The 15,851-nt window shown below is 37.3% G+C and overlaps 1 protein-coding gene across 5 annotated transcripts in view; it reads left to right on the forward strand.

The window, feature by feature from the left end:
* The window catches only part of trim36 (tripartite motif containing 36), a 28,695-nt gene extending 14,710 nt beyond the window's left edge, over nucleotides 1-13,985 (forward strand). For all 5 annotated transcript variants that reach the window (XM_023342994.1, XM_023342995.1, XM_023342996.1 and 2 more), the window contains 10 exons: nucleotides 352-498; nucleotides 1,598-1,693; nucleotides 2,268-2,405; nucleotides 2,574-2,689; nucleotides 4,440-4,561; nucleotides 7,358-7,475; nucleotides 7,554-7,759; nucleotides 10,106-10,289; nucleotides 10,434-10,547; nucleotides 11,281-13,985. In XM_023342994.1, coding sequence (XP_023198762.1) covers nucleotides 352-498; nucleotides 1,598-1,693; nucleotides 2,268-2,405; nucleotides 2,574-2,689; nucleotides 4,440-4,561; nucleotides 7,358-7,475; nucleotides 7,554-7,759; nucleotides 10,106-10,289; nucleotides 10,434-10,547; nucleotides 11,281-11,650 — 1,611 coding nt within the window. In that variant the 3' untranslated portion in view covers nucleotides 11,651-13,985. The remainder of the gene's footprint in view (nucleotides 1-351; nucleotides 499-1,597; nucleotides 1,694-2,267; nucleotides 2,406-2,573; nucleotides 2,690-4,439; nucleotides 4,562-7,357; nucleotides 7,476-7,553; nucleotides 7,760-10,105; nucleotides 10,290-10,433; nucleotides 10,548-11,280) is intronic.
* Nucleotides 13,986-15,851: the final 1,866 nt, after the last annotated feature.

The following is a 15,851-nucleotide window of genomic DNA, read 5'->3' on the forward strand; positions in this document are numbered from 1 at the left end:
AATCAAGCTGCTCAACTTAAAAATGCTTCATCTCTATGGGGGATCTTGGCATTTAAAAATGCAGTTTTATCTCTGTATATTTTAGGACTTTTTTATTATTATTCAGAACTTCCTACTACTTAAAGTTCAGATCCTCTTCCTGTTTCCTTTCAGCTCATTTGTGATCTGTGTTGCTTTAACCTTGCATGCAGTTATTTGCTCTCCAGCTGACTGTTTCATACATTCTTCAGGTCTAATTTTAACTCCTTGTTTAAATGGATGATGTAACTCTATAGTATGCAGCTGTGAGCAGCACTTGTGCCCCGGACGACTTCCTCAGGCAATAATAGTGTGATATGTTGAATTTCTCAGGTGCTCATGTGTCCAGAGCATGAGATGGAGAAGGTGAACATGTACTGTGAAGTCTGCAGACGCCCAGTGTGTCATTTGTGTAAACTGGGAGGGTCCCACGCCAACCACAAAGTCACTTCGATGAGCAGTGCTTACAAGATCCTCAAGGTACAGACAATTTGCTTTCCTGGAAAAAAAGATAAGTTGGAATAAACTTAAATTGTTTTTCTGCATTGTATTTGGGAGTGCTACAAAAAACTTTCTCCAGATAACAAAGATTAGTCTGAGTGAGTCAGTGGCGATGTGGTCATGTTCTGAAAAACACTTTGGACTATTGATATTTTTACAGTAAAATCCTATAGGTTGGACATTGTTTGTTACAGGGGAATGCATTCAATGCATATAGTCAAAAATTACAAAACTTGCACAAGTATATTTACGGTAATTTGAGTTTGATCAAGTGTCGTATAGAAAATCTCATTTGGATCTTGTATTTTATCGTCCCGTACCATGAATCAACAGGTCGCTGGATCTCTTTCTCCTGTTGTAATATTAATGCTTGACCTGTACCTTCTGTGTGCACCAGACTGTTAACGATTCCTCTGTGGAAACTGAACCCAAGTGGAGAAACATCACATTTATGCCCCCAGCTTAGTTCATTCTTATCCCTTTTATATCTTTCAAAATGTATGGACCCCCCCTAAGAATCCAGAATTTAGATTTGAGACTTTGTTTGCTGTGGTTAGAAAAATCTTCTGAAAATTAAACCTTAAACAGAATAATCTTGGTTTAAAAATATGAAATGGATGTTTAGATCTCTGGTGCTATTCAAAACACGTTCACTGCAACCCTGTGTGCTTGTCTGTGTGGCTGCAAACAATGCATTCTTACATATTTAATGAGACCATTTGTTCTTCATCATTCTGCACACATTGTAACTTCAGAATAGATTGTGTATCAAATGATCCGACTGGCTCTGGAAACCTCTGTCAGTTGTTTTGGGTTTCTGCTGCTTTGAACACTAATGCATTATGGCACACTCAGGAACTACTTACAGCTGCTGCTGCGAATTGTGGGATGGGAGGTAAATATTGATCTGACCCAAGACCGCACAGATGAGTGTTGGCACAAACAGAATTACACAAATGAGATTTTAAAATGGTTCCATGTTTAAAGCATTAGTAAAGATATACTTAAATGTATGTTGTTCTATAAGTTGTTTGAAATGAAATATTCTTTAAATGCTGCTGATCTTTTGTCTCCCTAGGAGAAACTAGCAAAGAGTATCCATTATCTCATCAGTAAAGAAGACCAGGTCAGGACTCAGATTACTGAGCTTGACCGGCTCATCAGTCAGACTGAGGTAAGGGAGAGAGAACGCTGACTCCTGCTGCTGCAACTCCTTCATTCTCTGCTCTGCTCAGGGTTTTTTTTATTGTACTTGACATTCTGAAAATCTTTTCTAACATGTCTTGTCTTTTTATGCAATTAAAGAATAATATAACATAAAAGGTAGTATTTCCAAAAAAAGGGATTTTTTAAAATTCATAAATATTGATTCAACCTACCAGTTGAAAATGGTTGGATAATCTTTGAATGAAGATGAAACTGAGGTGTAAAGAGAAATTCAAAGCTCTGAACTTAGTTTCTTTAGACTACCTTTTATTTAAAATGATTTACTTTTTCTGTTGAAGTAGGACTTTAGTACACGTACTCTATATATATTTGAGCACAACAAGAGCATTTTGGGATGCTCTTGAGTTTCAAAATGAATCAAAGCTGTTCTGTGTTGGAGACTTCAATGCTGCAGTCTTCAGAATATTTGTTTACCAAAAGGGGTTGGTAAACAAACAATCTCTCCTTTATCTTTTACAGTTTTTGAATGTATTTTTTTTATTTTGGGGGTTTGAATTTGTTGTAATTGTCTTTTTCTGAAGGAAAATGGACAGCTTGCAGAGCGTCAAGCCAACGAACATTTTGAACGTCTGTTTGAGACTCTTCAAGAAAGAAAATCAGAGATGCTGAGATCCATTGAACAGTCCCGTAACAGACGCATAGATCAACTGAAAGGCCAGGTACAAAACATCACACCAACCTCAATATACATTTGGCCAATTAATGATAGATTGCATGAAACCAATTGAGGAGTTTTAATACGTTTAGAAGCTGCAGGATTTTATTTGTGTTTTTAGAGTATGCTTTTTTTTTTTTTTTCATGCCTTGCTTCTTTAAAACGTTTGCAGGTGGAGGAGTACCAGGGTATGTTGGAGAACAGCGGCCTGGTTGGCTACGCCCAGGAGGTGCTGAAAGAAACGGATCAGTCCTGCTTTGTCCAGACTGCAAAGCAGCTACATGTCAGGTAAACAGCAGAATATTATTGCCAATTGGATCAATTCAGAAAAATGATCAATACTCTGGTTTGTCAATTGCACGAAGGATCTTCTGCAAAGTGAAAGTAATATTGCAGTTGTTTAAACAGAGCTTAATGTTACAGTGTAATGCCTAAACCCAGGGAACAATGTCAACTACATCTACTAAAACAAAGTAACTTTTAAATATTTTTTTTTTCATGTGATGAGATTGATTGACTTAACTTTTATTATGTTTTAAAAATAGTCCTATATTCAATTTTGTGAGCTTTAACCTCTCAGCCCCTTAAACATGCATATAAACTGTGGGATGGAATATGATCTATTAAACTTGGTGATTTTAAATTGGCATGCAGAATTTATGTGCGTAGCATTTGGCTCCTGTTAAATGTTGCATCCAGACAGGCCGATTCAATATAGCTCGCGTTAATTTGCCCGTTCAATATTTTGTGCAGGTCTATTATAGAATTTATAATATAACCAACTAAGCAAGTGGAGAAGTATGTATCTAACCTAAAATAAAAAAAACTTTGCTACAATGTTGGTAATTACGCAGAAATCTACAAAAGACAGGTGTGTTAAATAATTTATATTTTATTCACTTACTTAATGGTGACGTCACAGACAAACAAGGTAACAGATCAAACTCTGCAACTAATGTGTGGCAACGAGAGTAAATGGTTAACTCACCTTTTCTATAAAATAGGCTTGCATAAATTCTTAAAACAGTATAAAGACACTTTACTACCTACCATCACACATCCTCTCATTTCCTCTTGACCTCATCATCCTCAGAAACTCGCATACGCTCACATTAATTACTTCTCCTCACGTAGAGGCACAACTCCATTTATACTCTTAACAATATAATACTAATTCACTTATTCATACACTCCATTTACTTTCTCACATATGGAAACACATTACAACTGAACACATCTTTGGTTTTCTTTTGGTCAAGATTTAGTCATGTGGATGAACATTTTGAAATCTGTTATGGCCTCTAAGTCCAGGGGCAAAACTTGTGCAGATCCAATGCAATAAAAATGCTTTTAACTAGAATGTCGCAATGCATCAAATCACAATTATGATCATGGCTACAATGCTGCCAACATTTGCAATCCCAAGGGCTGCGCTTAAAGCACCATGCATTCAGACTCTGCTGGCCAATCATAATTGCAGCCAGAAGGATAAACTTTTATACCCGTGCCAGATATAGATAAAAATTGATGGAGTGATGGGACCATTGTGATCATGTAAAATGGAGGAAAGTCTGACTATTTTATTTATTTTTTTGTTGGCTGTCTTTTCTTGTTCTCTTGTTGCTGTTCTTAGCTGGGTTGGGTGGGTTTATTTTAGTGTTCAGCCTATTACAGTGGTTACGTATGTGACTGCGATGTGTTGGACACACAGTCACAGAAGGACACTTAAGAAAAGCTTTTTGCTGCAGTGTCCCATCAGCACTGAGTGTTGCCGTATCTTCTGTACTAATCTGCCTAATTAATCTGCTTTAGCAGCTTTGGTTAATCTGGGAAAGTTTTCACTCAGGGGAATTACAGTGGCGAGTTTAGTTTTCTTGTTAAAGCTTTCATTTAGTTTATAGTTGGTCTTAGACGACCCCAGGCCAGAAAATGTGAATGATCATACCTCATGCAAGATGGTCTCTTCAGTAAATGTCTGTGTTGATTCATTTTAATATTTGTGGGGTTTCTCTTGATTTCTTGCTTGCTTGTTCTTCAGGATTCAAAAAGCCACTGAATCACTGAAGACCTTCCACCCTTCAGCTGACCCTTGCTTTGATGAGTTTGTGCTGGACACGTCCAAAGAGGAAACTTTGCTGAAAGAGATGTGCTTCGGTGGAGGTATAGCCACTTTGTTGCATTTTCTCTGCTTGAATCTTTAGTCTTTGTCTGCTTGTGTAATGTTTCTGTCATCCAACTTAAATTAAAAATATGCTTAGAATTGATAAGTATGTATATATAGATATGTTTTTTGTCAATGAACTTGCAGCTCATTCTTCCACTGAAATAGCAACTCCAAAAAAAATCAAAATATAATGTAGTCTTTTTTTGTGTTAATTTGAGCATGTGGACATATTCCCCATACTCAGCCCTTTGGTTTAATGGTGCTGTTGAAAACATGATGGAGGGAACAAGTGGTTTATAATCGCCTACATGTCACATGCTCAGCTCTGAATAGAGCTGGGCAAAGAGGTCAGAGGTTGTTTAGGGTAAGCAAGTTGAGCAACAGCTACAATGATGGCAATACAATCTACCATGCTCTGTGCTGGCTGTGAAGAAAGAACATTAATGATAAATATCCTCTTTACATGCACATATAGAATGGAGACCATTGACATATTCAAGATGCAATAATTGTATATTATATAAACGGAAAGCCATATTATTTGTTCAGATGTGTACATTTGAAATATTATTATACTGGTTTAGGAGGCAGCTGAGGTTAAAATGACCCACCGCTGACTCTTATGTCAATTGTACATCAGCAATAAATTTCCAAAACCCTCTAGAAAAGTCCAGAAAAGATTGAAATTAATTATTTTGTTAAGTGTGTGGGAGATTTTTTTTTTCTGTTTTTCATTTTTCTTAATGTAAAAATAAGCTTAAATGGCCTTAAAAACTAGACAATTTGAGTCTGGAAATGTGTGAAGCATGAACATGGTAATAAATATTCACCTTTTTAAATTTATTTTAATTACTTAATTTGGACAAAAAAAAAAAAGTTGTCCATGAGATTGATGTGGCATTGTTGTGCCTAATACTAATATTTGGCAGCGTTTGTCCAAAGCCAATATTTTATATCTAGTTCAGTGGCAGCTGTGTCTGAAGACTTGAAATTCAAGTCTTGAATGTATGTAGAAACGGTTTATGTCAACATTGATGTGCATCAAACCAAGATTTCTAATCGCTTCTCCTTCTTTCTCAGCTTAGTGCTTTTAGTCTTTAATTATTAGAGATGGAGTAAATCTAAATCGGCAGTGCTTTTTTTTTTTTTTTTCACCAGGTAGCTGCCTTAATCTTTTCTTTTTTTGTTTTCATGAATCAGCCCTAACAGTCTTTAAGGGAAAAGTTTAACAGATTTAATGGAGCAGTTGGGTGGCAGCTGTATCGACGTTACTCTAATCTATTCAGCCTGCAGGCCTTTGCTGCAGTGACTCACTCTCTCGTGTTCAGAGGGAAAAGATGCTGTGGAAGCTTTCTTGTACTGCAGTAAATGAGTTCAGGTCTTGGTGGATGAAGCATCAGCAAACACAGGACTGCTGCATATGTGGAAGAGTGCGCCATGCTAGGTGTTTTTGTGTCTGCAGGTTTTTGTTGGGTTTATACAATAACAATGATTTCAATCAGTGATTTTTACTGATTTTTAAATTTTTTTCTCTTCACAGATATTGTTTCCATGTATTCTGGTTCTGTGTTTTATGACGGAAAATGATTAATCTGCTCATAAGAGCCTGTGAAAGACTTGAACTTGATTCTCATTTGTGCTTCTTTTCCAGTTCTCACAAAATGTTTGGTCAAGATAGTTTCACCAACATCCTCAAAACAAGTCTAATTCTGTAAAATCTGTATTCAATTTTAGATTTGTCACAACCTTGTTGCCTGATTACTCATCTGCAAAAAAGACAATCCCTCTAGCCTGGTGTTTGGTTTTCAGAATTATACCAAGTTGTTAAATAAATAAATCCAAAATGAGATCCCCATCTTATGCAGCTTTCAGTGATGTTGGAGACAAAATGTGAAATCAAAGCACATAAAGATATAAATAGTGGATTGGCAAAGGTACTTTTATTGTATTGTACAAAAGTTAATTATTTAACTCTCTATTTGAAAACACATAGTTCCATTTTGCAAAGGAGAGCAGGCTGTAAAATGTTTTCCAGACAGATTAGTTGAGTAAATCTGCATTGGTAGGGCTTTTTAAAAAGCAGCCACCAAGGATTTGAAAAGATGTTGATCAAAAACTGAAATATTGAATGAGTGAGAACGTTGCTCTGTCAACTTTTAGAAAGTTGGTGACCTTTTAGGTTAGTGATGTGAAGTGTAATGTGCTGAGAGTTTTTCCTAAAGTTTTTGATCTCTAACTTTGCAGTATGATGATTGAAAAGCTAAACGACTGCTTTTATGGGGGAATACTTTCTCACAGCACTGTAGAGAAACCATAAAGAAATTAAAGAGCTGTAAATGTTTTTAAAGCTACTGTGAGGTGGTTGCTGTTTCTTAGGTAAGCTCTACTTCCTGTAAATGGAGAAACATTTGAAATGTGTGGAGGAAAGGTCAACTGGGAGTGAGGAGGAGAAGAAAACTGTCGGTGCACGGGGTGCTTCTACTTCCAGGCAGTGATTCTGTAAAAACCTTTTAAGCTCCATTAAGCAAAGTCCTCTTATCTTTCTGCTGAGTGGGAAGTGACGATTAAACCCGATATGGACCCTGTTGATTAAATTAGCACAGTTTCATTCTCGTCAAAATTAATAATGAAGGGCAACACTTCACATTGCAGGACAACTATTTCATCTCTGCTTTGTCTGAGACAAATTTCAAGAATATATGTACACATCATGGTCTTACTTATTTATTTATTTGACATTTACCATTTCATGTATAGATTTAATTAATTCTTTCTCCTCCCCTCTCGACCAGTCCCAGACCCCCCTCTGATTGACTGGTCCCACAGCAGAGTTTACAATGAGGCCTCAATCTATTGGAGGCTCTCTGAGGACCATCTCCCAACAGATCACCATGTTCTAGAGTATCGCAAGTACGTTGAACTGTAACCATCAGTCACTCCACGCATTATAATGTGAAGAAATCTTATTTCCATCATCTTGTCTTTCAGACTTGGGGGACAAAGCCGCTCTCCGTCTCCAGGGAATGGAGAGGACAATGGCGTCTGGAGGGCTACGGACAGGGTGTATGGGTCCAGTGCTCTGGTGCACGACCTGGAACCTGACAGTCAGTACTCCTTTAGAGTTCGAAGCTGCAGGAACTCCATGTTCAGCCCGTACAGCCCAGAGGTCTCCTTCCACACTCCACCTGCACCTGGCAAGTTGTTTTTTTTCTTCTTCTTTTTTTTCCTGCATGGAAGTTATGTTTTTGAAATGGTTTCATCTTGGAGCATCTATATTTAAAATTATTTTTATTATTATTATTATTATTATTTTTTTTTACAATTTTTCACTTAATATAGTTGAACTGTATGTGTAAGCATTCTCTCGACAAAGTTGGATATCAAATATTAACAACTTGAGACCGAATAAAATGATCTCTACTTGCAGGGCTACTGGCAAGTATGTCCATGTAGTGTATAGTTTACCCAATCACTACCTGGCTGTGCCTGCTTTTGCATAAATCTCTTCATCAACTCAGCCTGTAGGTGCTCAACTTCTGGCCCTGCTGAGGTGTTGAACAAGCTAGGGAGTTATTCTTTTTGCTTGTGCATCTTTTACTACCACACTTTTCCTTCTACTCAACTCTCCACTAATATTTGGTTACATCACTCTGAGTAGCAGCTTAAGAAGTGCTGGACAACTGTCATGTCGGCAGTCCTGACCATCATTGTGTTGGCTACAACATTTGTGTTAAAACATTTTCTTGATTTAATAATTCCATTTGTCTTAGAAGAGATTTGTGTAAGCATGTAAAAATAAACGCATGTAGTATCGGTAATTAGTCAATTTCATTCTTGGAATTAGAGAAATAAATTCATTTCTTTTTCAAACTGCACCTTTCCTGCTGCTTGCACAATTTGAATTTATGTTCATGTTTTAATGTGAGAAGCACCTGTACAGTATTTCTAAAAAATAAACTATTACAGAGATGTAAAAATGTAAACTGAATAGAAAAATCTTTTACTAAAATCCCCCAAGCTCAGCCACTTCAATAGATTGTTGTTGGTGTCAAATGCATTAAAGGGCAAACAGACTACTGGAGCCACAATCCCCCTTTGTTGGCCTCATTTTGGCCCAAGCAGAAGCAGCTAAGCTCCTTCTCACTGTAGATTCTGGTAGCAACTAGGAGCATTGTGGTAATTTATTTTCTCCTAAAAAGATTATCAGATGGCAAATTAGTTTTGTTTCTAAATATTTAATTGTGTTGGAGTGCCCATAGCGGGAGGTAATGAAGCAGAAAGGCTGTTTGTTGTCTCTATCTTTTAATGAAGTTGGTTACCATGGTGATTTTCTAATAATTTTGATGTAGCTAAAAGCAGTGTAGGTCATGTTTGTGTGGGAGGGCAACAGTGTATAGTCTTGACAGCTTGGAAAAGCAAACTGCTGGCACATTTTTCTTGGCATCGTTTGTACTTGGAAGGAAATTTATCCAAAATCTACTGAGATTCTCTGTCTGGACTTGAATATAAACTGAACAGATTGGAACCCTTCCAATAAGTTACCTCCACTATAGTCCTTCTGTTTTGGCTTGGGTGTGTTGGAGTTCAGATCTGTATTAAAATGTGTAGATTTATTGTGGACCTTTTCAGACAACATATTTTTGCAGTAATTAAAATATTAAACTTTTTCTAATCACAGCATCATTTAAGTGCATAACATAACTTTGATTGTTTAGTCTTTTGAATAGTTCAAATTTCTATTTCACCATATTTTAATGACTTGCAGTCGCCTTTTTAAAAATGATCTAATAGGTTTTTCTTCAAGTGTGAAATCAGATATGCCTGTTTGAAAAGGAGGTATGTAAATTGTATCAGGATTTGTTTTTTGGTGCAACATATCTTACTGGCTCTTTCCCTATCTCAATATATTAAGAAAGAGCATCTTCACTAGACTGCTACTGACCCAGATTTATTTCATATTTTAATGGGGATAAGTAAAAGTTTTATATTTTCCTTCAAGCATTTACTGCTTAGTTGTTGACTTGCAGCTGTCCTGCTATTTAAGCTAACCTCAGTACTGTGGCAGAGCTGCTTATCCCTCAGCTAGATTCATCTATTGTTGTTTTCATGCCCTAGTTGGTATAAGGACTTCCCAGATAAATGTAAATGGTTTGGTTTTGCCTAAAGAAGACTTCAGGTTGCGGTGGAATGGCTGAGTGAACATGTCGGCCCATGTGTCCTGGATTACTGTAATCATGGCCTTCAGCCCAAAAGCTATTTATAGACTTAATTTAATTGTAACCAGATGATGTATGTAAATGGAGCAAGAGATAAGAGATGGCGATTCTGTTAGTGCATAAACCTTTTAAATATCTTAAAATGGTGTCATAGCGCCCTCTTGTGTTGGTGTCTACCACTTGCCTTTAAAAAGTCCAACTATTTAAATCCTCAAGGTTTCTTCTAAAATTAACAATTGATATTTTGACTTATGCGACTTTTATTCCTGACTCCTCCTCCCACTACCCCTGCTAAACATCTCCTCTCTTTCTTTCCATGTGCAGTTTTTAACTTCCTGTTCAGTGACAAGTGTGGATTCAGTACTGAGCGCCTAATTTTGAACAATCGACGGGATGCTGTGGAGAGCGTGGCGGGTATGGCTTTCCTCCTTTCAGCAGAACGTGTGCAAACCGGCAGCTACATCGGTCTGGACTACATCATTGGGGACACGGGCATCTCCCAGGGGAGGTACAAAAAAAATTTGCATAAAACAAAATGCTTCATTTGCAACATCAGCATCTTCATTAAGGATTAGGGGAGTTGTGTAACTGCTATTGTGTCTGTTCACAAAATTGTGGGGGGAGAAAGTGATTAAAGCGTTGTCTTCTCCAGACACTACTGGGCCTTTAAGGTGGAGCCTTACTCCTACACGATTAAAGTCGGTGTGGCTTCTGATACCAAGCTGGCTGAATGGTTCCACAACCCAAGAGACACTAGCAGTCCAAGGTATGTGCTAAACACGCAAGATCTAGGTAACCAACACAAGGAGTTCTACTAAACGACTAAATCTGCTAACATAATCCTATTTATGCAAGAGAACTGGTGTGAACTCATAAAGAGCTTACTCGCAGACAAAGCCTACCTTTCACATCGGATCCACTCACGTTAAACCAAAGAAAAACCTTATTTTGACAATTAAAATTTGTGGTAATTGCATAAGGAGATTAAACATTCAGTGAATTTCTAGAATAACTGGCTTTAAAAAAAAATGAAAATCATGTGTGAAGAATTTTTTTTTGACAATTTACTGTCAGGAAGGAGAACTGTAAAAGACATCAAGTTGGCCTCTAAATTAGGTGTAAAAATATTCAGCTGCAATTGGTGTCACCTTAAATGTTTTCATTTCCCAATTAATTTTTATAATATACATTACAATAACTTTGTGTCACAAGCTCAGATATTTCAGTCCAACTTAATGAAATGCAACGCCAAGGCAATCCTAGGTTGAGTAAGGAGCTGTTGGGTCAAAAGTTAAGATGCACTCTGTGTTCAGTGCACAGTGTGATCCTTTCTGTCCATGGCATATTCTTTAGCAAAACACTGACTAGTCTTAGCAGCCATTTCTTTCAGCTTTACTTTAAATAAATGGTCCTCTGTTTTTAAAAAGCTGACTTGGGACATACGTACTTAACTTAAATGAAAGAGAGGATCATCCTAAGTCTTTTTTCCCTTTCTCCAGGTATGACCATGACAGCGGACATGACAGTGGCAGTGAGGATGCATGCTACGAGCTCTCCCAGCCCTTCACACTTATCACCCTGGGCATGGGTAAAGTCTTTATCCCCAAGGCCTCTTCTTCCTCCTCCGTTTCCAATGCAAATGCGTCATCCGGCGACTCAGGCAACCGCGTGCTTCCCATGCCACAACGCCTGGGCATATGCTTGGACTATGATGCACATCGGGTGTATTTTTACGACGCCGACACCATGAGGTGCCTTTTCGAGAGGCAGGTCGACTGTTCCGGAACGATGTTTCCAGCCTTTGGTCTCATGGGCAGTGGAAAGGTCCAGCTGGAGGAGTTCATTACTGCTAAAAAACTGACCTTCTGAGAACGAATGGAGGGAAGATGTTGATGCATTAAGACTTTAATAAATTACCTTTTTTGGGGGGTATTTTTCTGTGAAAACCTAGGAGGTACGTTGTCCTGCGAGTGTAAAATTCAACCATTTTTTTTAGCGATGGGCCAGTTATCAGCAGGGCTTCCCTCTCCCCCACTCTGTGAATGAGATAACTGGTCCAGCGTGTCCACATGCAGAGGTCTTCAAAGATTGATATGAAAGGTCATCTTTGTAAACCAAAGTCTCTGTATCTGTGAATTGTAATTGACCTGCTTTTACCAGCTGAGATCAGCTATTACTGAACTGGCTACAGAATATGTAGTCACTTTAAATATTTTAACCGGAAACAACTTACACTGGGACACTGCTTTATTATTCTGGATCATTTCTTGTTTTTAAATGGTTGGTGGTTCTGTGTGTTGGTAGCAGCAAAGGTTTAGATGCTAGAGGATATGAGGGAAGGTTGCTGCTAGTTTTGAAGCTAGCACCTTTGTGCCTTTTTTTTCTCCCCTCCTTTTTTTTTTTAAATAAAAATGAATCACAGAATTACACAATTGTTATATCTACCAGTTCACTCTAGTTTATCACTGAAAACACTATTAGTTTCAATGTTTGCTGTTTTGCACGAGTAAATTGATGCACATAATCTCTTGCTATCATCACTGCTTAGTTTTTCTTTTTCATTATCGATAATTGTGAGCACAGCAGTAAACGTATGTTTGTCTTGCATTCACACATAACTTGTTCTTGTATTTAATTATGTGACTGTCACTTTTTTATTAGCCCAGAACACTAACTTTAATTTTAGTGTTGTCCAGTTACTAAAATCTGCTGTACTTTATAACTGCGATACCACGAACAGCCTGAAATCTTTGGCTCTGGTGCTTATTCAAGTGCAACACTCAGCTTTGTCACCTCACAGCCTTTTTAACAGTTTTAAGGAAGCATTTATTCAGGTTCATCCAAGAAGTGCTATCACAAAATGGTACCTTGATTTTGGTGCACAGGCATTAGGTGTAGCATGTTAACCTCTTTACTGTTCAAGTTTGGCTGTCATGGAGTAGTTGCTGTTGAATTTTAGGGACACACTAGATGGACTAAAAAGTTTGTTTGGACACCACACTTCAATTGATTAACTTTTTTTTATTTATTTTTTTTATGTGCCTGTACATGGGTTGGTTTGTACATCTGTGCGTATATATTGAGATTTCTGGAGGGTTAGGGTAACCGGTTTGTGTGTGTTTTCTCAGGTTTTTAGCCCAGATTTGGGTCTGAAGCTACCTACCTCTGTCACTCTGCCCTAGAAAACCTTAACTGCTGTCCCTTTCCCGAAAGAAACTTCTTGAGTTGATTTATAGCTCCTTTTTTCTTAAGTTTCTAATAATTTTGTTTAGGTAAGACATTAAGCTGACATTTTTATTTTTTTTAAATGTGTACATACTAATCTGGCATTTGTTTTCAGTGGAATAAAGTAAATGTTTGGGTGTTACTGTACGGAGATGTTGACCTGTTCAGCTGCCTTTTGTCGAGGGATTTTTTTTTCCCAATGGAACAAACTACTTCTCTTCCTGTTCAGTGTTCTTTAGACTTAATTTTTGGTGTAAAATGTTATTTTATTTTATTTTTTTTATCAGTAACTGATGTCTCCAATTTCAAAGAGGAATATTCAATTAGTGACAGTGTGCGTATTTTGTCCCACGTGTTTTGCATCTGTTTTCACTCCAGTCCTCTCAGACCTAAAATCATATCAAAATGTACACAATCTCCAAAATCTATGCATTTAATAATTGGTTGAAAGAGTTCAGTTTTAGTCATACACAGAATGTATTGATCACAGAACAAATGGCTGAATGTTCTTCTATATGCAAGATTAGTTAAGAGCTGCAGCACATATGTCATAATGCTTAACAACGCGTTAGACTTTAAATAATAATGCATCCTGTATATTGCATTTGTCATAGATTTGATTCGCAATGATTGCACAGATTGGCTCCATGTTTAAATACAATGTTGCACTTTAGTGATATGTAGCACATCTGCTCTGCAGAGGTGTTTACTAGTGTTGTGTGTGCAATAGCATCAGAGAGGCTGTGAGACTGAAGAGTGGATGCCTGAGCCTTTAGTCACAATTTGCACTGTTTGTAGGGTGTTGTTGTAAATGGGCTTCTTAAAGAAGAATATTTTAAATGCTTCTAATTGTGTTTTCTGAGATTGGATGTGGTGGTGAATTTCTGTGTGCATATATACTAAGTAAACATAATTATGGAAAGGATGTTTTTTCTTTTTCTGTGTAGGGGGTAAAGTGAATAAAACATTTTAAATCAAATTTGCCTGCCAATTTTTTTGTGTGGCTGTGGTGCTATTTAACATTTAATTACAGAGCCGAAGGGGTGAGTGAAATATCTTTTAGCACATACAAATTGTGTTGAAAACCTCAGTCATTTTCAACCTTTAGATTTTCAACATGACTCTCTGCAGAACACTCCGAGCATACAAATGCTGTTTTGTATTACACCTGCGAGTAACAACATATATTTTCCATTTGAGGCTTATCTGAAGCATATCAACTCAATTTTTATGTTCATAAAAAGTTGGAAGTGTTTTGATTTATTCTGATGCGCAATGTTGTCCAAAGGCTTGAGATTTTTGCCTCTACACAGACTATTGTCTCAGCAGTGCATGTGAGGTTGGATGAGATGTTCTGGCTCATAGTCTCCCACAGGTCTAAAGTCCAGTAGCAATCTATGTTACACCTCCATATGCAACTCTTCATGTGATTTAAGGCTTGGAGGCAGCTGCTCAGCCATGGAAACCAATTCTCTAAAGAGCGTTGATAGGTGCTTTATATTATCCACCTCTGGTCACAGAAGTGATTTGAACACATGAATTTAATAAATTTAAGTCTCAGTACTTTTGGCAAAACAATTTGATTTTAACATTTGTTTTTATCTGCCCAACAAACAATTTTTGATACTTTTGTGGCTCAATGAAACAATTAATTTCTTCTGAAAAGTTATGAGAAGCAGCTCTCTAAAACACACCTTCACTATGTGATAGTCTGTATTATTGTAGCATATTTGTCAAAAGAAATTTTAATTTGCTGAAATTTCCCAAAGAGCCTGGAAATGTTAGCACTACAGACATGTTCCAAACTGCTTTAACCTAAATGGTCACATGTACATTCAAGTACATTGTTCCTGCTGAAAGGGAGCTAATATGGTGCTGGGTAGTTTGCTCCAACATACCAATTGGCATGGACCGGAGCATGCAAAAGTGAGCGCTGTCTGGGGAGCTCTGAAGATTACGGGTGTCAACGTTAAAGGTGAAGGCTAGAGTGTCATCTTCAATCAGCTTAATGTTCCAGAGACGTTCATGAATATTAATATGAAGTCTTCTCTAGTCTGTAACCAACCTCCCAGAATGTGGGTGAAAGAGAAAACGCGTTTTAAAGATGATCAGATGAATGGGTAAAGGTACATCACTCTCCGATTGCACCATTCGTTGCATTTTGAACTATATTGTGCTCCATAGAAGCTCGCACACTAAATTAGTTACAGGATTGCCAGAATGCATGTTAACAAGTCCCCACATTTTTGGGGTAGTAGTGGGGACAAAACTGGAGTTATTTTTGTAGAATAACTGAGGACAAAACATGATACTGGTTTTCTCTTGAACAAGTACAGATCCTAATTCTATTAAATATAGAAGCCTTCAGTGTCACCTCAATGAAAAATGCAGAGCTGAAAGGAGACACCACCTCACAAAACTCAGACATGTTGGCTAAAGAGGAATGGGCTGTTGACAAATGCAAACATCTCGTGTAGTACATCGGTTTTTAGAAGTAGCTATTGCAAAAAGTGCCGTCGTAAACTATCAAATCAAGTATATTGTCTTCTTTTGTCCATGCAATTTAAAAAAAATTTAATTATATAAGTATTCATTTTAAATAGTTAAGTCTGATTTGTGTTAAACATGGCGTAAGTGATGCTCACTAAACCTTTGTGTCAAACTATTTCAAATACAGTTATGCTTTTGCTTTTCATCTAGTTAGGATAAATGGATAAACCACCATGGAATCTGATGCCATGTATGAGAAGCAAGTTCTCAGCTATCTGTAGCTCATTTTGACTTTATCAAATTCTGACTGGTAATAAAATTATCTCAAGCTTTTTCATATCAATGGGTTAATTCA

Source organism: Xiphophorus maculatus, chromosome 12, assembly GCF_002775205.1.
Source record: "Xiphophorus maculatus strain JP 163 A chromosome 12, X_maculatus-5.0-male, whole genome shotgun sequence".
In the NCBI taxonomy this organism is placed as follows: domain Eukaryota; kingdom Metazoa; phylum Chordata; class Actinopteri; order Cyprinodontiformes; family Poeciliidae; genus Xiphophorus; species Xiphophorus maculatus.